The following is a 22,482-nucleotide window of genomic DNA, read 5'->3' as shown; positions in this document are numbered from 1 at the left end:
ATTTTAACTGACCAGGGTGCTAATTTCATGTCAACTTTGATGAAAATGTTGTACAAGCAGCTAGGCATCACAGGCATTAGAACTACACCTTATCATCCCGAAACTGATGGGTTGGTTGAACGTTTTAATGGTACACTGAAAAGCATGCTAAAAAAGTTTGTGGATGAGACAGGTAGGGATTGGGATAAATGGATTCCTTTCCTCCTTTTTGCATACAGAGAGGTTCCACAGGCTTCGACTGGTTTTTCCCCTTTTGAGTTGGTTTATGGCAGACAGGTTAGGGGGCCCCTGGACGTACTCAAGGAAAGTTGGGTGGCTGGAGAGCCAGCCCAGTGCAGTGTTGCCTCCTACATCCTCCAAATGCGAGACAAGCTGGAAAAGATGAGACACCTGGCCCAAGAACACCTGAGAGAGGCCCAAACCAAGCAAAAGGTGTGGTATGACAAACATGCTAGAGAGAGAGAATTGAAACCTGGGCAGAAGGTATTGTTACTGCTTCCTTCCGGTACATCTAAGTTACTTGCTAAATGGCAAGGCCCTTATATTGTGTCTAGAAAAGTGGGACCAGTAACTTATGAAATCCTGTGCCCAGAAAGGAAACGCCCGAGGCAGATTTTGCATGTTAACTTGCTAAGAGTGTTCAAGGAGAGAGAGGTTATCCCAGCAGCAAAACCAGTGATGATGGTGCGGGTAGCAGAGGATGGAGATGATGATGAGTCTGACATGGAACCAGTTCGACCTCAAGGGGGTGCCATTGAGGCTCCTGAACATCTGAGTGAGGAGCAACAACAACAGCTGACTCAGGTGCAGAAGTCGTTCCTTCCGCTCTTCCAGGAGAGACCAGGACACACAGAGGTTATCAGTCATGACATTGTTCTGAAGGTTCCTACACCAATCCGGCAGAGGCCCTACCGTGTTCCTGAGAGAATGGTGGAGTCATTGAGGAAGGAGGTAGCAACCATGTTGGAAATGGGCATAATAGAGCCTTCAAAAAGTGAGTGGTCAAGTCCTGTTCTTTTGGTTCCAAAGAAAGATGGAAGTGTTCGATTTTGCACAGACTTTCGTAAGTTGAACACTGTTTCCTGTTTTGACTCTTATCCAATGCCCAGAATCGACGAACTGCTTGAAAGGTTAGGCAAAGCTAAATACATGACCACATTAGACCTTTGTAAGGGATATTGGCAGGTCCCACTTACTACTGCTTGTCGACCATATACAGCTTTTCGTGCACCTACTGGCTTGTATCAGTATACTGTGATGCCTTTTGGTCTTCATGGGGCACCTGCTACATTTCAGAGACTCATGGACATTGTTTTAGCTGATTGTGGACAATATGCAGCAGCATATCTTGATGATGTAATAATCTACAGTGAGTCATGGCAAGAGCATCTCCATCATCTTCAGCAGGTCCTCCAGAAGCTTCAGACAGCAGGGTTAACCATCAACCAAAAGAAATGCTCGTGGGCACAGGAGGAGGTAAAATACCTGGGGTACCGCATCGGGCATGGTCACATCAAGCCGCTGGTGGAGAAGTTGGAGACCATCCGAGGAATACCAAGACCGCAAACCAAGAGGCAAGTAAGGTCATTCCTTGGCTTAATTGGCTGGTATAGAAGATTCGTGCCTCATTTTGCCACACTGGCTACACCAATAACTAATCTCACTAAGAAGACTACTTCCTCCCATCTTCAGTGGACTGAAGAATGTGAGGAAGCCTTTAGAAAGTTAAAGGAATTGTTATGTCAAGATCCTGTCCTGAAGAGCCCTGATTTCAATAATAAGTTTCTTGTACAAGTGGATGCTTCTGATGTTGGCTTAGGTGCTGTTTTAGCCCAAGGAGAGCCTGGAGAAGAGAGGCCCATTCTGTTTCTGAGCAGGAAGCTCTTCGACAGAGAAAGAAAGTACTCTACTATCGAGAAGGAGGGTCTCGCCATAAAGTGGGCAGTGGATTCCCTCAGATATTATCTGCTCGGACGAGAGTTCATGCTTCAAACCGACCATCGAGCCCTGAAGTGGATGCATTCCATGCAGAGTCAAAACTCAAGAATACTGCGCTGGTGTCTGGCTCTTCAGCCATACCGCTTTATTATTGAGTACTGTCCAGGTAGTAGAAACATCATTGCTGACTATCTGTCACGTGTACCAGGTATGCACAACCCAGAAGGAGAGGGGGTAAGAAATGTGACAGAGTAGCTTGATTAATGTACTAATGTTACACAGTCATTGTATATTATGCTGTATTGTATAACTTGTAGATTCTCAGTCACACAGAAGGTGCACATTCTGCTGTGACATGGAATCTAATATACCTGTGTTTATCTGTTTATCAGATGCTGTAAAGGGGAAGCTGCCTTGAAGCCTGAGGAGCTGATTAATGCTACATGGGGAGCAGCCTGGGTGGATTTTTGAATGCACGGGTTGGTTGATTGTAGCCAGGGGTGGGGTCTGTTAGACTATATAAAGGAGAGCTGAAGGAGAGCTGATCAGTTGAGTGTGGGCTGCCAAGGGGAGAGGCTGACACCTTACCTCTCTGTTAGTTATGTTCTGTTGAATTTTGAGTTGTTTATTTCTTTTGTTATTTCACTTATTGTTGTCCAGGCCTGGAATAAATGATATTATTTTACCTGCAAGCCTGCCTCCTGGTCGATCTATGACATGTAAAGGGTTTTTCACTGACTAAAATGCCTATACACCATCCCACTTGGTAACAGCCATTTTTAGCCAATCAGGATGGAATATGAAAAATCTGAATGACCCGTTTTGTTTGATGACTATAGAGATACTCTGTACCGATTTGTGGGATTTTTGGACAAAATCTGTAGGAGTACTGTCAAAAAATATGTTTTGCAAATAGGCCTCCTGGTAGCGCTATAAAAGGCCCATGTGAAAGATTTGGGGCAGATGTTCTGCTGTGGCGTCCAGGGAGTGTGTGTGCACAGTTTCACTGCGAACAAGCCAACGGTGCCGGAGATTAGCTGTACACAGACAGAATGACGGACACACGGACGGACGGACGGACACACACACGGACGGACGGACAGGGGGCAAAACATACTCTCGACAATGAGACAATAATGTAATAATAAAATATAGCTGCAAGCAGCGATAATACGGGGCCAGGAGAGAGAAAGAGAAATGATAATTCCTTTAACAGGTCAGTTCATGAAAGTCCTTGCGGTCTTGTTTCCAATGAGGGCCTGTGAGCAATTAGGGGTTAAGAGTCTTGCTCAGGGAAAAATGTCATTTCATCGACACATTTGCTAACCTGGCCTGGAATCGTACCTGGGTCAACCAGAGCCTCTGACTCCCTAACCACTCAGCTATGGCCGACCCTCAGAGAGAGAGAGAGAGAGAGAGAGCGAGAGCGAGAGCGAGAGAGAGAGAGAGAGATAGATAGATAGATAGATAGATAGATAGAGAATAGATTGAAGAGACATGGAAACGGAATAGATTGAAGATAGAAACGGAATAGATTGAAGAGACAGAGAGAGAGACATGGAAACGGAATAGATTGAAGATAGAAACGGAATAGATTGAAGAGACAGAGAGAGAGACATGGAAACGGAATAGATTGAAGATAGAAACGGAATAGATTGAAGAGAGAGAGAGCCATGGAAACGGAATAGATTGAGCGATAATACGGGGCCAGAGAGAGAGAGAGAGAGAGAGAGAGAGAGAGAGAGAGAGAGAGAGAGAGAGAGAGAGAGAGAGAGAGAGAGAGAGAGAGAGAGAGAGAGAGAGAGAGAGAGAGAGAGAGAGAGAGAGAGAGAGAGAGAGAGAGAGAGAGAGAGAGAGAGAGAGAGAGAGAGAGAGAGAGAGAGAGAGAGAGAGAGAGAGAGAGATAGGAAATAGATTGAAGAGACAGAGACATGGAAACGGAATAGTTTGAAGATAGAAATGGAATAGATTGAAGAGACAGAGAGAGAGACATGGAAACGGAATAGATTGAAGATAGAAACGGAATAGATTGAAGAGAGAGAGAGCCATGGAAACAGAATAGATTGAGCGATAATACGGGGCCAGAGAGAGAGAGAGAGAGAGAGAGAGAGAGAGAGAGAGAGAGAGAGAGAGGGGCAGACAGGCAGACGGACAGGCAGACAGACATGGAAACTAGAGAGAGAGGGGAGAGAGACAGACAGACAGACAGACAGACATGGAAACTAGAGAGAGAGGGGAGAGAGACAGACAGACAGACAGACAAACATGGAAACTGGAGAGAGAGAGAGAGAGAGAGAGAGAGAGAGAGAGAGAGAGAGAGAGAGAGTCTTTACGTCCCTGACGGACCAGGCCTCTATTTTGCTAACTACTCTAGATCACTGCTTCCCTAGAAAGAAGCAATGATAAGTAATATGGACACTAAGCCATAGAAACACAGACGACTGAACTTGAGAGAAAGAAGACCATGCAATTAACAAATGAGCACTTTAAACCCTCACTAACCCTAACCTCAGTAAAACAACGCCTAAGCCTATCCTCAAGAAACACTATGTGTAAACCCAAGAATGCCAAATCAGGATCACCTCAATACATTGTCAGGGACAGGGACCGTACCAGCAACCCACGGACTCACAAGCTGCCTCTCTTCTCAATGAGCTAGATATATGGCCTCCCTGACAGTGTCTGTTGACATCTATAATTATTTTCGTCCATTATGAACCAAGCCTCTGTGTCCTAAACTACTCTAGATAACTGGTTCACAAACCATTTAGCAATAAAGATTTTTTTTTGTCTCCTCAGAACGAACTAGTGAAAGTTGCCGATCTACAAGCTGTTGTTTGATTGTAGATCGGCTATTTTCACAATGAAGTATGTCATACATTGAAAAAAAATACTCTCTCAAATAAGCATTTAAGGTTATCTTTAACAATTGCACATGTATTAATTGACACAATCATGTTGTGTGCAATGCAACTTGAAGAAGTCTGCATCAAGTGAGACTTGAACTGGCGATCTTCAGGTTGTGAGGCACACGTTTAAGCGAGGAGCCAATGAGATCAAACAGATGATACAGTTTCACGCAAATAGCTGAAAAATCCTGGGTTTAAGTGTTTTTCAAACTGCTCAAAATTGCGCACAATCTAAGGGTGGCGCTTACTGGTCAACGTGATAGATGTGTTCCTCATGAGTCAAGGCACATGTGTAAGCAGGTTTAATGGCGGTCGGCCAAACGAGGCATGACTTTTGACTGTTTAAAGTTTGCATTTTCAAAAAATCGCTATAGCGCCCCCCTTTAACCAATTGGAGTAAGATTGGTTTCAGTGATATTTGGAATGACCCTCAACATTACCGCAAAGTTTCAAAGAAATGTGAATCTGCATGTATGTGTTAGGGGCAGATGAATAATTTTCATAAAACTGCAATATTCATTGGCTCATTAAAGCTTAATTTTGTCACTTATGGAAAATCTGCTGCATCGTTGAGTCGGCATAGGTCCAAAGTTCATGTGTAAAAAGTTTTGTGCAGATTACTAAAAAATCCCAGGAGGAGATAGGTTTTAACTGTTTTTCATATCATTCAAAATGGTGGGAGATCTAAAGGTCAGAGGTCAAAAGTCAGAGGGTGAAAGTTGTTCATCATGAGGAGATGCATGTGTGTATCGAAGTTTTATGGCTGTAGGTCAAACAGGGCATGAGTTGTACCTGTTCAAAGTTGGCATTTTCAATTGAGTGCTATAGCGCCATCTTTTGACGAAAGATTGTGAGATTTATTTCTTGATAGTTTTTCATGACCATCTATCATATGGCTGAGTTTCGTAAAAAGCGTATGCACGGTTCAGCCACAACTGCGAAAAGTGTCAGAAGAAGAAGAAATGCCAATAACAAAACGGGTCCATGCTGGAAGCCTGGCCCCGTAATAAACAAAACTATTTCACTATTCGCTGAAACCAGGGGTGCAATGCTCACTGGACGGCCTTGCACGCCGTGCCGGACCCTATTTGACGAGGAGCACGCGCAGGCACACGCATAGATTTAAAACTACTTTAAATTCGCACCTCAACAACGTTTTCAAAGGTTCCCGACTCACACCTAGCGAATTAACATAGGAATAAGCCTATATGCATATCAATTGTCCATTGTGTGACTTGCAGTGTAGGTGTTAAGCGACGTGCGCGTCACGTCATTGAAATAGAGTGCAAGAACATACCAAATGAGCATTGCATGCCTGACCGAAACAAAGGCAGTTTTGTGTTGTTGTTGAAAGTGTGCGTGCAAAGTTTCACGGAAAACATTTCGTGTTGGAAACCACGCCAGTAGAAAACATTTCCTGTAGGAAACCACGCCAGTGGAAAACATTTCCTGTAGGAAACCACGCCATTGAAAAACGGCTTGTCGGGTGTCTGTCTGGTTGTCTGCTGCTGTTGCACAGCAACAGAAGGCTACTGACGTCAGGTGCACTAGACTAGACCAGTGGTTCTCAACCTGTGGCTCGGGACCCCCAGGGGTATCCCCACATGATTTTTGGGGGGTCCCCAGATGACAGTCAAGTGTTTAAGACCTTTTTAATACCTAAAGAAAGAAAGAAAGGCCATTACTGCATCAAAGGTAATAAACAAACTATATAACTGGTGAAACATTTGCCAAATTGTTAAATAATATAAGAAAGAGGCAAACATTGTGAAAATAGCAGACCTACAAGCTCACTGTAGATTGGCTATTTTCACAATATTTATCTGTGTAACCGAGTCAAACTTTTTAATTCTAAATGCAATGCCTCAACTCCTAAGTCCAAGTGCTTGTCAGGGTGGGGGGGTCCCCAGTTCAAATATGATTATTTTGGGGGTCCCCAGTTAAATTATAGTAAAATTATATGTAAGAAATAAAGACAGACCCACATGATATAACGTTGTACAACCACTAGTGCACGTCAAGTGCAGTTAAAGGGATATTTCACTTTCAAAATATTTTTGGGTCATTTTATCATCTACTCAGGTGCTGTGAGCCCCCTGGACACCTTTTAAGTTGCTTGATTCAGTATTTAGATATTCATTTTATCAGACACGCCCCCTTCCTATACAAACCCATTGTAACTTCAAACTCCATTTTAACCATGTTAGATTCATCGGAAACACCCGTCCTTGGTTCTGGTGACTGACATTGTCCTTCTAATATGTGAGGAGACTGTGTTTTTTCAATTACTTTTTCCATATTTTTTTTTTCATGTTTTCAGCGGCAACCTATGAATGATCCCTTGACTGCGAGAAGAATGATAGAAGCAGAAATGATGTCATCCCCCAAAAAAATCTCTGTTGACTCCCATGTTATGAGATGTAGAAAAACACTTCTAGCTCGGATTTCTTCTTTTTTTGGTGAAAACAAGCCATATTCAACTGCCGAAAACAACAGAACGGACGATCGCGGCAAAAAATGTTTTTGTTATACTGACATGATACTGACATGATGCTGACCATGATACTGACATTATACTGACATGATACTGACCATGATACTGACCATGATACTGACCATGATACTGACCATGATACTGACATGATACTGACCATGATACTGACATTATACTGACATGATACTGACATGATGCTGATCATGATACTGACATGATACTGACATTATACTGACATGATACTGACATTATACTGACATTATACTGACCATGATACTACATTACATTACATTACAGTAATTTAGCAGACGCTCTTATCCAAAGCGACTTACAATAAGTGCATTCAACATAGGTAGGCAAGAAATCTACTAATCACCAGAAGTTTTAAGGGCATTCTCTTCTAAAACAAGCAAGTAAGAGTATACCTAGCGCTAAGGTAAAAGTGCAATATATTAGCTACCTACTTTCTTAAACAGATGAGACAAATAGAGGAGAAGAATCAAATGAGCAAGAGCTAATACTAACAATTATACTAACATGATACTGACAAGGATACTTATCTGACATGATAATGACACTTTTCTGAACAATTTGAGCCGTTATTACATTATGAACTGTTACACATTATGAGCACATTATGAGCACATTATGAGCGACAACGCAAGGTTCTTAATGTAACACATTATTACATTATGCAAAAATATGTTATTACGTTATGCGCTCATGATTTTATTACATTATGAGCTGATTATTACATTATGAGCTTTTATTACATTAAGTTTATTACATTATGAACCTTTATTACATTATGAGCTGTTATTACATTATGAGTTGCTACATGGCGCTATAACTGGCCGATTCGTGTTTTTATCTATAACTGCATCGATGTGTGTAAAACTTTGTAAGCGCACTCCCTAGAGACCAAGGAAAAACCTTTGCCCTGCATTCTTCACATATTAAGCCTTTTATAGCGCCGCCAGGAGGCCAACTTATGTAAAACATTTTTTTTAATATTAAGCCTTGAAATTGTATCCAAATTTCACTTAAATCGATACACATGATATAGTCATGTGATTACCATGAATTTGTTTGATTTTTCATATTCCATCCTGATTGGCTAAGATTGACATCTAAAGTGATGTCCGTTTTGAACCAAATGTCAAAAATCATGAATACAGCGTCCGATTGCGGTGAAACTTTGCATGTGCATTGGCACTACGTTGAGGAAAAAATGCCACCCTTTTTGACTTTGCCCAATTATAGCACCACCAGTAGGCCGATTTTTGCAACACTTTTCTTTTTTATAATACTCCTACAAATGTTATCCAAACATCATGCAAATCGGTACACATTATCACTATAGTCAAGTGATCAAGATGGTTCCGTCCCATTTTTCATATTCCATCATGAACATTCCCAACATTGCTGGCCCACAATAACCTACCTGACCTGGCGGAGACCTGTGCTCCGAGGAGCACTTTTTCTAGTTTACTATACTATATTTAATGTGCTGTATATGGACATGTACCTGAACCTTGAATGTTATGAAATAAGTCATGAAGGACAAGTCACACATTAGAGGGTGTCCTGAACTACTCTAGATCACTGGTTCACAAACCATTTACCAATAACTAATAAAGACATTTTTTGTCTCCTCGGAACCGAAACCAGTGAAAGCAGCAGATCTACAAGCTCAGAAACACGTTGCCATCTGAAAAGTTGTGAGATTGTAGATCGGCTATTCTCAGAATGAAGTATGTCATACATTGAAATAAAATACTCTCAAATAAGAATTTCAGGTTATCTTTAACAATTACAGATGCATTAATTGACACCACCATGTTGTGTGCAATGCAACTTAAATGAAGTCTGCATCAAGTGAGGCTTGAACTGGCAACTTTGAGGTTGAGAGGCACAAGCTTAAGCGAGAAGCTATTGGGCCAACAGACCAAAGTCAGTGAATAAGGAGGTCAGACTGATGATACCGTTTCACGCAAATAGATGAAAAATCCAGGGTTTAAAAGTGTTTTTCAAACTGCTCCAAATTGTGGACAATCTAAGGGCGAGGCTTACTGGTCAAAGTGATATATGTGTTCCTCATGAGTCAAGGCACAAGTGTAAGCAAGTTTCACGACTTTCGGCTAAACGAGGCATGACTTTTGCCTGTTTAAAGCTTGCATTTTCCAAGAATTGCTATAGCGCCCCTCTTTGACAAATTGGAGTAAGATTGGTTTCAGTGATATTTGGAATGACCCTCTATATTACCGCAAAGTTTCAAAGAAATGTGAGTCTGCATGTATGTGTTAGGGGCAGATGAATAATTGTCATAAAACCGCAATATTCATTGGCTCATTAAAGCTTAATTTTTTCACTTAGAAAAAAATCCGCTACCACCGTTTTGTCGGCATGGGTCCAAAGTTTATGTGTAAACAGTTTTGTGCAGATTGCTCTAAAATCCCAGGAGGAGATAGATTTTAGCTTTTTTTTCATATTATTCAAAATGGTGGGAGATCTAAAGGTCAGAGGTCAAAAGTCAGACCACGAAAGTTGTTCGGCATAAGGAGACGCATGTGTGTATCGAGGTTTCATGGCCGTAGGTAAAACAGGAAATGAGTTGTACCTGTTCAAAGTTGGCACTTTCAATTGAGTGCTATAGCGCCACCCTTTGACGAATGACTGTGAGATTAATTTCTTTTTATTAATTTTCCATGACACACTACCATATGGCCGAGTTTCGTAAAAAGCGACAGCACGGTTAAGCCAGAACTAAGATTAGCCTTCAATTGAGAGGGAGCGAAAAACAGTTATCAATATAGCTGCAAGCAGCGATAATACGGGGCCAGGAGAGAGAAAGAGAAATGATAATTCCTTTAACAGGTCAGTTCATGAAAGTCCTTGCGGTCTTGTTTCCAATGAGGGCCTGCGAGCAATTAGGGGTTAAGAGTCTTGCTCAGGGACAAATTTCATTCATCGACACATTTGCTGACCTGGCCTGGAATCGTACCTGGGCTCACTAACCACTCAGCTATGGCCGACCCTGAGAGAGAGAGAGAGAGAGAGAGAGAGAGAGAGAGAGAGAGAGAGAGAGAGAGAGAGAGAGAGAGAGAGAGAGAGAGAGAGAGAGAGAGAGAGAGAGAGAGAGAGAGAGAGAGAGAGAGAGATAGATAGATAGATAGAAACGGAATAGATTGAAGAGACAGAGAGAGAGACATGGAAACGGAATAGATTGAAGATAGAAACGGAATAGATTGAAGAGACAGAGAGAGAGACATGGAAACGGAATAGATTGAAGATAGAAACGGAATAGATTGAAGAGACAGAGAGAGAGACATGGAAACGGAATAGATTGAAGATAGAAACAGAATAGATTGAAGAGACAGAGAGAGAGACATGGAAACGGAATAGATTGAAGATAGAAACGGAATAGATTGAAGAGACAGAGAGAGAGACATGGAAACGGAATAGATTGAAGATAGAAACGGAATAGATTGAAGAGAGAGAGAGAGAGACATGGAAACGGAATAGATTGAGTCATGTTTTTTGCAATTCAACTTAAATGAGTCTGCATCAAGTGAGGCTTGAACCGGCAACCTTGCGATCGTGAGGCACTCTTAGGTAGCTGCAACACTACCTATAGTGCTATAGCTTTGTCCAGGCTCATATTGTCTGTTGAGGATCACAAACTCTTGCCTTCTGTCATGACCCAAGCCCCTGTTTCACCAACACAAAGATCAGTCGTTCACAAACCATTTACCAATGAAGAAATTGTACATCTCCTCAGAACCAAAACTAGTGAAAGTAGCCGATCTACAAGCTCACAAACCATTAAAAGTTGTCAGATTGTACATCGGCTATTTTCACAATGAAGTATGTTATACATTGAAAAAACATACTCTCATTGCTATCTGAAAAGTTGTGAGATTGTAGATCAGCTATTTTCACAATGAAGTATGTAAAAAACACTCAATTAAGTATTTCATGTTATCTTTAACAATTGCAGATGTATTCATTGATAGTCATGTTGTCTGAAATGCAACTTAGATGAAGTCTGCACCAAGTGAGGCTTGAACCTGTGACCTTGAGGTTGTGAGACATACACTTAAGCGGGACGCTATTGGACCAACAGACAAACCTCTGAAAAAAGAGATCACACTGATCATACAGTTTCACGCAAATAGCTGAAAAATCCTGGGTTTAAGTGTTTTTAAAACTGCTCAAGATTGCGGACAATCTAAGGGCGGTGCTTACTGGTCAGCGTGATAGATGTGTTCCTCATTAGTCAAGGCACATGTGTAAGCAGGTCTAATGGCTGTTGGCCAAACGAGGCATGACTTTTGCCTGTTTAAAGTTTGCATTTTCAAAAAATTGCGCCCCTGTTTGACCAATTGGAGTAAGATTGGTTTCAGTGATATTTGGAATGGCCCTTTACATTTCTGCAAAGTTTCAAAGAATGGTAAGTCTGCATGTATGTGTTATGGGCAGATGAATAATTGTCATAAAACTGCAATATTCATTGGCTCATTAAAGCTTCATTTTTTCACTTATGGAAAATATTTTGCATACGTTTGTCGGCATAGGTCCAAAGTTCATGTGTAAAAAGTTCCGTGCAGATTACTCAAAAATCCCAGGAGGAGATTTTAACTGTTTTTCATATCATTCAAAATGGTGGGAGATCTAAAGGTCAGAGGTCAAAAGTCAGAGTGTGAAAGTTGTTCATCATGAGTAGACGCATATGTGTATTGAAGTTTCATGGCTGTAGGTCAAACAGGGCATGAGTTGTACCTGTTCAAAGTTGGCATTTTCAACTCAGTGCTATAGCGCCACCTTTTGACGAAAGATTGTGAGATTTATTTTTTGATCGTTTTTCATGACCATCTATCGTATGGCCGAGTTTCATAAAAAGCGTATGCACGGTTCAGCCAGAACTGGCAAAAACGGCAGAAGAAGAAGAAGAAGAAGAAGAAGAAGAAGAAGAAATGGAATAATGCCAATAACAAAACGGGTCCATGCTGGAAGCCTGGCCCCGTAAATATCATGTATCACATAGTGATCAAATTGAACCGGACAGACGTGATCACTATCTGCTTTTTCCACTGTTTTGTCTGTGGCAACCCCTAGAAACAGATGCTTAAGGCTGTAGGGGGTGGAACCATGAAGGACTGCCCCTCGAGTATGTAAGGAGAAGTGAGACTGGTGCAACTCCAAAACCTAGAGCAAGCTTCAGAGCTGTCTAATAGCACATTGTTATTCTTAACAGCCAGCATAACGTTGAACCAATCTTCTGTCTCCAGTCTGGTTACTTCTGCATCTCCACAAGGGCAAAAGGGAATTATTTGCCTTCCATCATCTTCTTTTTTATAATTACTATCATTTTTTTTAATTTTATTTTTTTTACTATTATTATTATGGATAACTTAGACTTAGACAAATTTGAATCGGATGAAGTAAAAGACATTAAATAAGCCCTGGAGAATCAGGACTTGACCTCAGCAGTGGGCAAGATTCAGGATTACTTTAAAGAGCTAGACAATGTACAGTTGAACATCGCTGTCACAGGGGAGTCAGGCTCTGGAAAGTCAACATTCATCAATGTCTTCCGAGGTTTGGGGCATGAAGAGGCCGGCTCTGCCCCAACTGGCGTTGTGGAGACCACCCTAGAGGTGAAAGACTATCCCCACCCTAAATACCCAAATGTCACATTGTGGGATCTCCCTGGTATTGGTACACCTGCATTCAAAGCAGAACAATATCTTTGTGATGTTAATTTTGAACGTTTTGATTTTTTCATCATTGTCGCCAGGGCAGGAATTTCACGGCGGCCACGGCGGCCATGGCCGTCGTTGCCCCTCTCATTGGCCGTGTGCCCCTCGAATAATGACATGCCTTCACGGCCACAGTGGCCGTGGTGCCCCAGCTGCGCCCAGCAACTGATTTCACAGTTTTTCCTCTGCGCGATTTTCTTGTCAATACGTTTTTTTTAGTCACCAGTCCCTTTGGTTGAGCTGCGCAGCTACAACATGCACAATGGTAGGTAGGTTTGATTTTAAGCCTCCTATGAACCTTCGGAATCCCGCAACACAGTGTAATAGACACAAAAGCATTACCGGGCCAAACAGGAGATAAATCTAACGCAGCCTGAACTAATCAATGGTAGGTTTGATTTCTAGCCTGAGAGAGAGAGATAGAGAGGATTCTGTAGTCCTACAGACCGATGTGCCCCGATGTTTTTTTCAACGGAAAAATATAGATGAATACATCTAATAAAATACAGCAAAATCCCCAAATTATGAGTCTTAATATAAAGCAAGCAACAGAATAACTGCAAACAAATTAAAAGTGTAGGCTATCAATATCATACAAAAGAGTGACCTCACCGCTCTGATGGACAAGAAATAAATCCTTTTGCAAACCACATCCATGATATCTGTTCGTTTGTCAACAATGTTCTAATTGGGAAGTTTATTTCAGCAGAATGTGACAGTTTTAGTCAGTTTTTTGGTGCGCAACACAGCCCTCGTTTAAGTGATTGCTTTCACCTGCTGCTGCAGTGTGCGGAGCTTGCGCGCAACAGGGCATATCTCCGCCAAGCCAGGGTGACCTACCCAGGGCCATGAAATTCATATGCAGGCATAGTAGCCAATTAGAATGAAATCTGCAAAAACTGACTAATATACTGATACAGAACCATATATTGGCTATATATTATGGCTTTCAGGTGGAAATCTTGTATGTTCCTTTTTTATTATTATTTAAAAACAATTTAAAATCATGAAAATAGCCAATCTACAAGCTGTAATTATTAATAATTAAGAAATACTATATTTTAAAGAGAGAGAAAATCAACTAAGTCATTATTAGTGCAAGTTCAATCACATTTCATTTGAATGAAAATAACTTGTGGGGAAAATACATAAAATCTCTCAGAGGTCTTCAACAGGGGGTCCGCGACCCCTAGGGGGTCCGCGAAGGTACTGCAGGGGGTCTGCGACCCCTAGGGGGTCCGCGAAGGTACTGCAGGGGGTCTGCGAAATTGTTGTTTGATTAAAGAAATGTTTTTAAAAACTTTTTTTTTCCAAAAATGTAAATTTGTCTTTAAACATAACATGACATATTTTAATAGCTTAGTAATGAATGCACAATAACATGGTATGTTTATACATATTTTGTAGAGAAAGATCAGTGGTGTCAGTTCAGCAAAAGCTAAGGTATGGCAAGGTTAGGGTTGCCAACTCCCAGAGATTAAAATAAGGGACATCTATCCTTTTTTTAGGGGTTCAACCCCCCCCAAACCCCTGAAATGCATAGCAACTATGCATTATACCTATAACACAATGCAAACACAATGGTCTGGTCTTACACCTGCATTAGGCTACTATTCATGATTTTTTTTCTGGAGCCAAGGTATGGCACCTGCCATGCCTTGCCATACCCAATTGACGCCCCTGAGAAAGGTCCTTTTGCACACCTACTGGGTCAACCTGTGCGTAGGAGCAGGCAATTTTTTCATGTTTATTTATATAAAACACAATTTTATACATAAATATATGATATATATAGTAGCCTACCCCCTACCCTACGAGGTAGGGGGTCCCTGCTCCATCACCCCATCAGTTTGGGGGTCCCTGGCCTGAAAAGGTTGAAGACCCCTAATTATTCTGTGAATCTAATGTGATTAATGTGACCCCTACTTCAGTCAGTGAAGTCCAGGGCTGAATGTGACATATTGAGACCTATATAACTAAATATTGGTCATTTGCCAACACATTATTTTGTAAAATAAATGGGTTATATTTCACAGATAGTTATACAATTCTTATAATATATTAAAATACAATCATCCTTAACCTTCAAGTTAAATGCATTATTTCCGGGGACTTAAACACTTTTTTTTTTGGATGGCCTTCCTGCCCTGGCATTTGGCCTTTGTGCCCTCCAAAAAATTACAACACCAAAGGCCAAGTGGCCTTGCCCCTAAAATGACGAAATTCCAGGCCTGATTGTCGCATCAGATCGCTTCAGAGAATGTCATGTTCAGCTGGCCAACGAGATTCAGAAAATGAAAAAGAACTTCTACTTTTTACGCAATAAGATTGATAACAACATTGCGGCTGAGAAAAGGAGCAAGCCAAGCACATTCAACAAGGAAAAGACACTGGATACCATTCGACAAAACTGCATCAAAGGTTTGACTGTTTTACTCTTGTCAATTTCCCTTAAATTACACACATAGCACTTAAATTACAAGTACGCTTAACATTTTAAATAGCAATTCAAAGGGTGCATGTCGCCTTTCCGACATGTCGCCTTTCCGACGTTAACGAACCCTATACCTAACCCTAACCGCACGCGGAAGCCAGTAGTCGGAGTGGCGAGATGTCGGAATGGAGAAATGAACCCCAATTCAAACTATTTATGCAAGAATGATTACAAGAGCATATTGTGATCAAATCACTATTAGATCACAACTTGTTGGGCATTATATTTCTATTTACCAAAATAAAAACTCACTTTTAGAAGTATAAATGTATTATAAATCTATTTTTAAGGTACCAAGGCTATTAAGACTATACTTTGGCTATTTTAAAAGAAACTGAACTAAACTGACGAGAGACAAATCCAAGAAGATTGTTCTGTTCAAATAATAATAAGGGTAATAATAATAATAATAATAATAATAATAATAATAATAATAATAAGGGTAATAATAATAGTAGTAGTAGTAGTAGTAGTAGTTATGAAATACATGTTATTGTTATCTCTCTTCCAAGTTATCCAAACAAAGAACATATGCTGACGATGTATATAAAGAAGACTCATCTCATACAATCTCAAATTAAGGGCTTTTATAGCCTATCATTTGATTCACAGATTAGGCTTCTTTTGCTTGTTCAACTAATATCCCAGATCAATGAGAGCCTCATGCCTCCATCGATTTGAAAGAAAACTAAAATAAATGTTGACCCCAGACATCGGAGGCCAAAGCATTTTGTAGTTTTGTCCCGATTTGCTGGAAAGTATACTCACATATTAATGATAAAAAGTTATCATTCAATTCATGAATTGTTCAGTTCAGAAAAAACGTTGTCAGTTATTAGCCCTCAGGCCAAAAGGCATCAAGTCGCAGGTCTCCTACCGAATGGCAATGGACGAAAAGGCCTCACATGTAATAGCATCAGATGAAATAGCCTAGCACAAAACTGCCTCATGTTTTTTTCCCCCTGGCCTTACATTAGTAAGCACTCAAACTGCAAACTGTGAATAAAGTATTAAATCAATTTCTTGTTATGTCTGCTGCTACACTTAAAATATAACAAATGTGAACTGATCAAATCGTATTTCGTATCGTTATCGAGATATTTGGCATAAATATTGAGATTTTCCTAAGATTCAGTAGTTGTCTTGTAAATGCATTGAGTAATACATCAACAGTCAATTTAAGTATTATTTGGTTTCATTTCATTTTTTAGGGCTTGGGAAAGTCAATGTAGCAGCTCCTGATGTCTTTCTGATCTCCTGCTTTGAGCTTGGTCTCTACGACTTCAACCAGCTTCTTGACACCATAGAAGAGGAGCTCCCTAAGCACAAGAGACATGTGCTGCTCCTAGCCCTGCCCAACATTACCATGGAGATTCACCAGAAGAAGAAGAAAACCCTGCAGGCAGACATCTGGAAGGTGGCTTTGCTGTCTGGTGCTGTGGCTGCAGTGCCAGTCCCAGGCCTCTCATTCGCTGTGGATGCGACCATTTTGCTGTTTGAGATTAAGAAGTATTATAAGGCTTTCAACCTTGATGATGAGAGCCTGCAGAAACTTGCAGAGATCAGATGTGCCAGTGGGGGAGCTAAAGGCTGAAATGAAAAACACACCAAAAATTAAGTTTAATGTCGAAGGGGTTATAACTCTTCTTCTTTCTTACATTCCACGACTTGCAGTTGTGGAAGGTTCTGCTGAGTATATAGTCAGCCTGATCCCTATCATAGGTTCCGCTATAGCAGGGGGGATGTCCTTTTTCACCACACGCTATATGTTGAGGAAATGTCTGGAGGAGCTGGCAACTGATGCCCACAATGTTCTTATGAAGGCAGTGTCTACCTCAGTGTGAAAATGCTGGCTGTCGGTGGGAAAAACAAACTTAGCTAGCATGACAATCTGAATAATTAACACTTTTAATCGGTGGCACAGGAAATCTACGTAACTTCCAGCGTATGTACCATATAGATTTATCAGCGGACAGAGAAATTATTTTTTTACGGGATGGTTGTGTTGGGATGGAGGAGTGCTCGTTTTGTTTAACTCAACATCCTGTAATCTTTAAACAGGTGATGACTATTCTGTCCACCACGGCTCACCAACTCAGATGGCACACTAGTGGATGGGCTGGCTGCTCATGTGGGTACTCACTCACCTGGTGGCTCATTCACCTGGTGGCTCACTCAGGTATTACACTATTACATTACAGTCCAGTCAGCAGACGCTTTTATCCAAAGCGACTTACAATAGGTGCATTCAACATAGGTAGGCAAGAAAACCACTAGTTACCATAAGTCTTGTGCATTCTCTTCTAAAACAAGCAACTAAGAGTATACCTAGCGCTAAGGTAAAAGGGCAATATATCAGCTAACTACTTTCTTAAACAGATGAGACAAATAGGAAAATCAAATGAGCAAGAGCTAAAACAAATAAGTGTATCAAATAAACAAGATCCAATAAAACAAGAGCTCGTACAAGTAATTGACAACAAGTAGGCAAGGCTAAGAGGAAGGGTCAGGGTAGTGTTTCCTGAAGAGGTGGGTCTGCGGCAAAAGATGGGCAGTGACTCTGCTGTCCCGACATCAGTGGGGAGTTCATTCCATCACTGTGGGGCCAGAACAGAGAAAATCTGTGACCGTGTAGATCGGCCAGAAGGACCTCTGAGCGACAGGGCAACCAGCCGACCCGAGGTGGCTTTTCAAGTGATGTAAAAAGTCTTTATTCAGTTTAGAGTGAAAAAACGAGCACTCGCCCTCTCTCCAACCCATCTTATCCAATCTATAACTGCCACCTGTGAAATTGACTGATTGGTTAATGCTGATGAGCCAATTGTTCTTGTAATGGCCACAGCCATCCAGAACAGACTGACACGTGTCTTTGTCTTCTACTTGCTTAAATACTGCTTAACTCTATTACGCATATTGATGTGACGAGTATACTGTATATTACTGCACTAATCAATAATATTTCTGTAAACAGGATATGGTGGAAATCTATTTTGTTTAACTTTTGTTTCTATCTGGGTGTTATTTTAATGATGACAAAATGTAAAAATCTCTTTTTCTGTTGATAATCATTAAAATTCTCTCCAAAAAGAAATGTGGGTTCTCATTTCTCACAGTAAAAAGCATCTGTCCTTGGACTAAAAGCCTTCCGTTCAGAAATAATGTAGTCAGTTACAGCCCTCATGCCAAAAGGCATCAAGTCTCAGGTCTCCTACCGAACAACAATGGACAAAATGGCATCAGATGAAATAGGCTGAAGTTGCACAAATCTGCTTAAGATGTTTTCCCCTTACAGTGATAAGCACTCAAACTGCAAAGTATTCAATCAATCAATCAATCAAAACTCGAAATGATTTCTCCAGGCCACAATATACAAAGGCAATATATATTGTAAACTATTTGAAAAAATAAAAGCTGACCTATACAAGCTTAAGCCGAACATGCCATTCAACAACTTGTAAATTGGCTATTTTCCAAAACATCTTGAAACAATATGAAAGTGTTTCAATATTTTTACATAAATCTTGTATGAGGGGATCTGGCACAATATATTTTCAGATGGGGTTCTGCGGCAAACCACATGTTAATTTGGAGGTTCTTGCCATTAAATAGTTTGAGAACCACAATTATGTACGTATGTATTAATTCAAATCCCCCTTCTCTACCTTTTTTAAATGTATTATTTTTTTACATTTTTGTGTTATTAGTTTTTAACCTTTTTAACACTTTTTTACATAATAGAGTTGTTTTTATTTTGTTTCTATTTTGTAAAGCGACTTTTGAGTATTTAGAACGACATTTGAGGAGCTGGATTTAAAAGCTGATTCCACACAGTTTGAGGACATTAGTGAAAGAGAAGCAGACTTCACATCCTCCTATTGACACCATTAGAGCACCGAGTGGAAGTCAAAACAGACCAAACTGGACCAGAGTCCCTCAGGGTTCTCTGACGCTGTGCTGTGCAGACGATGTGCTGTGCTACTCCAGACGCTGTGCTACTCCATGAATTGTTCTTGCTTTTAAACATTTCTAGACAGCGGTTTTATTTCACATTTTAGATTTTAGTAGTTTTATACATTTATTATACCTGAACCACTCGGATGTCTCGATCACAAGCTTGGATGACGACAACCTGGACTGTGTCAGCGCTAGCACGCTGCTAGCCTGGCAGCCGGCCACCCGGCACTAGCCCGCCGCTAGTCTGACAGCGGAACGACCTTCGCTACTCCACCCACCGAGTGAAGACCACCTTGCTGGGCTACTATCTGGAGGTTGTTCAACCGCACCAGGCCCAGTAAAATAGGCCTACACCGGTACGTTTCGGTCTGAGCTGGACGACCGGCTTCGAATGCTATCAATGCATTGAATGGGAGATTATCACGTTTTATCAGACCATTGAATGGGCGAAGTAGGCGAGCTACTGTCTACCCCGCGATTTGTCAGACCATTCATTGGGCGTAATCAGGAGCTACTGACCTACCGACGGAGGCGGAGCAGTCCCCACAACAATATTTACGATTCTGTACGTATCGGTACATAACTCGAACGGCGCTGAGTAGGCACAGGCGAGCGTCGCACCGCTCCGGACGGCAACTCAGTCGCCTTAGCTCCTTCGGTGGCCCGTCGCGGGGCTCCAGCTCGCCTGAGACTGCGCGCCTCCGTCATGGTCCGAAACCAAAACAACCAAAACCAAAACCGAAACTGAAGTATTTAAGTCATCTCCGTCGGTAGGTCAGTAGCTCCTGATTACGCCCATTCAATGGTCTGATAGAACGTGATAATCTCCCATTCTATGCATTGATAGCATCCGAATCAGGTGGCTGGACCCTATCTGTCTACCTTCTACATTCAGTGGGCCACCATAGTGTGGCCCTTGTCTGTAAGTGTTGTCCTGTGCCACAGGTTGCCTGCCTGTCTTATACACCTTGAAGAGCACTTTATCCACTTCACTGTACACTGTCACTGGCCCCAGGCTTTTCTTTTTTCTTCCCCAGCAACCCACCACCATGGCGATGTCACTCACCTTTTCCTCCGGCTGTGAGGGCTGCTTTCGCCTGACCCAGAAGGTACTCGAGCTGGAGGCCAGAATATCCCGGCTATATGACATCAAGGAGGACGAAATGTTCCTGGACACCATGTACTCCATCTGCTGCCCTGACGACAATGATGCCGTGGACTCAACCCTCGGACTGCACTCCACTGAGGCCGCTATCTCCGCGGGTTCCGATCTGGATTCAACCGTCCCCTGCCTGGACGCTGTTCGACGGATCAAGCAGGGGGGCCAAGCAGGGGGCCAAGCACAATACTGGCCGCCCTCTTCGTAGTGCTCCGAAGCCCCCCAACACCCCCGTCCTGCTGGACCTGGCGGTGGACCCCTGGCCAAGGCTCGCGGCCAAGCCAAATTCGATTGCCTGCTCAACTCCAAGGAATCCTAATCCGTGGACTCTTGTGCGTGGAAAGCCACAGCGACGACAATCTTCCGCACCCATCTCTCCGCCGGGCCCCCTCAAGCTTGCAAATCGATCCCCTCAAGCTTGCAAATCGATCGCCACGACCCCCATGTGCGTGTCCCTCGGCTGTCCACTCTCCCCAACCGCCCGCCTTCGGTGTCCCAGAAGCAGGCTCCTTCTGGCTCATCAACAGCCCCTAGCGTCACCGTTATTATTGACTCTCAACTGAATTTTAATGCACACATTAGTCATGTCATCAAGATTGCCTTCTTTCACCTGAGTATGTTGCACGAATTAGAACCTATCTATCACTGGACGATGCCAAAACGTTAATGCACGCTTTTGTTTTCTCTCGACTTGATTATTGTAATGCACTTTTTTCTGGCTTGCCAAAGAAAACAACAGACAGATTACAACTTGTCCAAAATGCGGCAGCCAGAGTTTTAACTAAAACTAAGATGAGGGAACATATCACCCCAGTCTTAGCATCATTACATTGGCTCCGAGTTGTTTTTAGGATTGATTTTAAAATTATTTTACTTGTTTATAAAGCTCTCAATGGCCTGGCACCTTCCTACCTCGTCCTACATCTTCCTGCCTAGATACGTTCCAAATCGCCCCCTCAGGTCCTCTTGTGCTGGCCTACTCGACGTGCCTGAAATGTCACAACAATACGGTGAAGCAGTATTTTGCTTCTATGGGCCGACTGCTTGGAATAAACTCCAAATATACCTAAGACAGGCCCCCTCCGTGGATAGCTTTAAAGCACAGCTCAAGACTTACTTCTTCACTCTTGCTTTTAGTTGATATTTTTCCTATGTCGCTGTGTTGCTGTTTATGTCTTCGCTGTGTGCTTGATTCACTGCCTTTTGTTTTCACCATTATTTTAATACCATTGCTATTATTATTAATTTCCTTCAAGTGGTTTGTGTAAAAAATAAAAAATAAAAGTTCCCCCTGCAGTATCTCTGAGGACCCCCTGTTGAAGACCATGACCATTGACTTGGTAGACGCATCATGGACAACCATCCATTTGATTTACACAAAAGCTGGGAATCTGTTTGTCTCCCTATTGTTCCACTTTTTTGTCAGAATTTGTCACAGGCAATAGGAACTGGCAGCTACCGTCATTTGCAGTTTTCAAGAAAGGGGGGTGGTGGGTTGAGATTATAAGAAACCAAACAGGGAAAACAGGTCAGATATGTCAATAATTCCTACTGAGTGGAGTAAAATATATATATATCAGGATACATTTAAGAATGTAGGCAAAACTCACTAAATAACGCTATATACATTAAAATCATGTTGTAGTTTGTAAAGGAGAAGCGCATTTAATATTCTTTAGTATTAGTATATTCTTTAGGTAGAGGACATGGCTAAGATATGTATGCTCTTAATTTAGGAGAGAATATCTCAACTCTGCTCTAGGCTAATATTA

The 22,482-nt window shown here is 41.7% G+C and overlaps 2 protein-coding genes across 2 annotated transcripts in view; both read left to right on the top strand.

Moving 5' to 3' along the window:
* LOC311045738 (chymotrypsinogen A-like) overlaps window positions 1–22,482 on the top strand; it is an 80,050-nt gene that overhangs the window by 36,870 nt on the left and 20,698 nt on the right. The gene's annotated exons all lie outside the window — the stretch shown is intronic.
* On the top strand, window positions 15,344–17,503 carry LOC311045739 (interferon-inducible GTPase 5-like). Its single transcript, XM_084057760.1, is given in 3 exon segments — window positions 15,344–15,524; window positions 16,809–17,154; window positions 17,156–17,503. Coding segments are annotated over 3 exon segments (759 nt in total). The 5' UTR covers window positions 15,344–15,397; the 3' UTR covers window positions 17,442–17,503.

This window comes from Gymnoscopelus microlampas (assembly GCF_963454915.1).
Source record: "Gymnoscopelus microlampas genome assembly, chromosome: 5".
NCBI lineage: Eukaryota > Metazoa > Chordata > Actinopteri > Myctophiformes > Myctophidae > Gymnoscopelus > Gymnoscopelus microlampas.
Note: the sequence above shows the minus strand (reverse complement) of the source record. Positions and strands in the feature narration are given on the sequence as shown.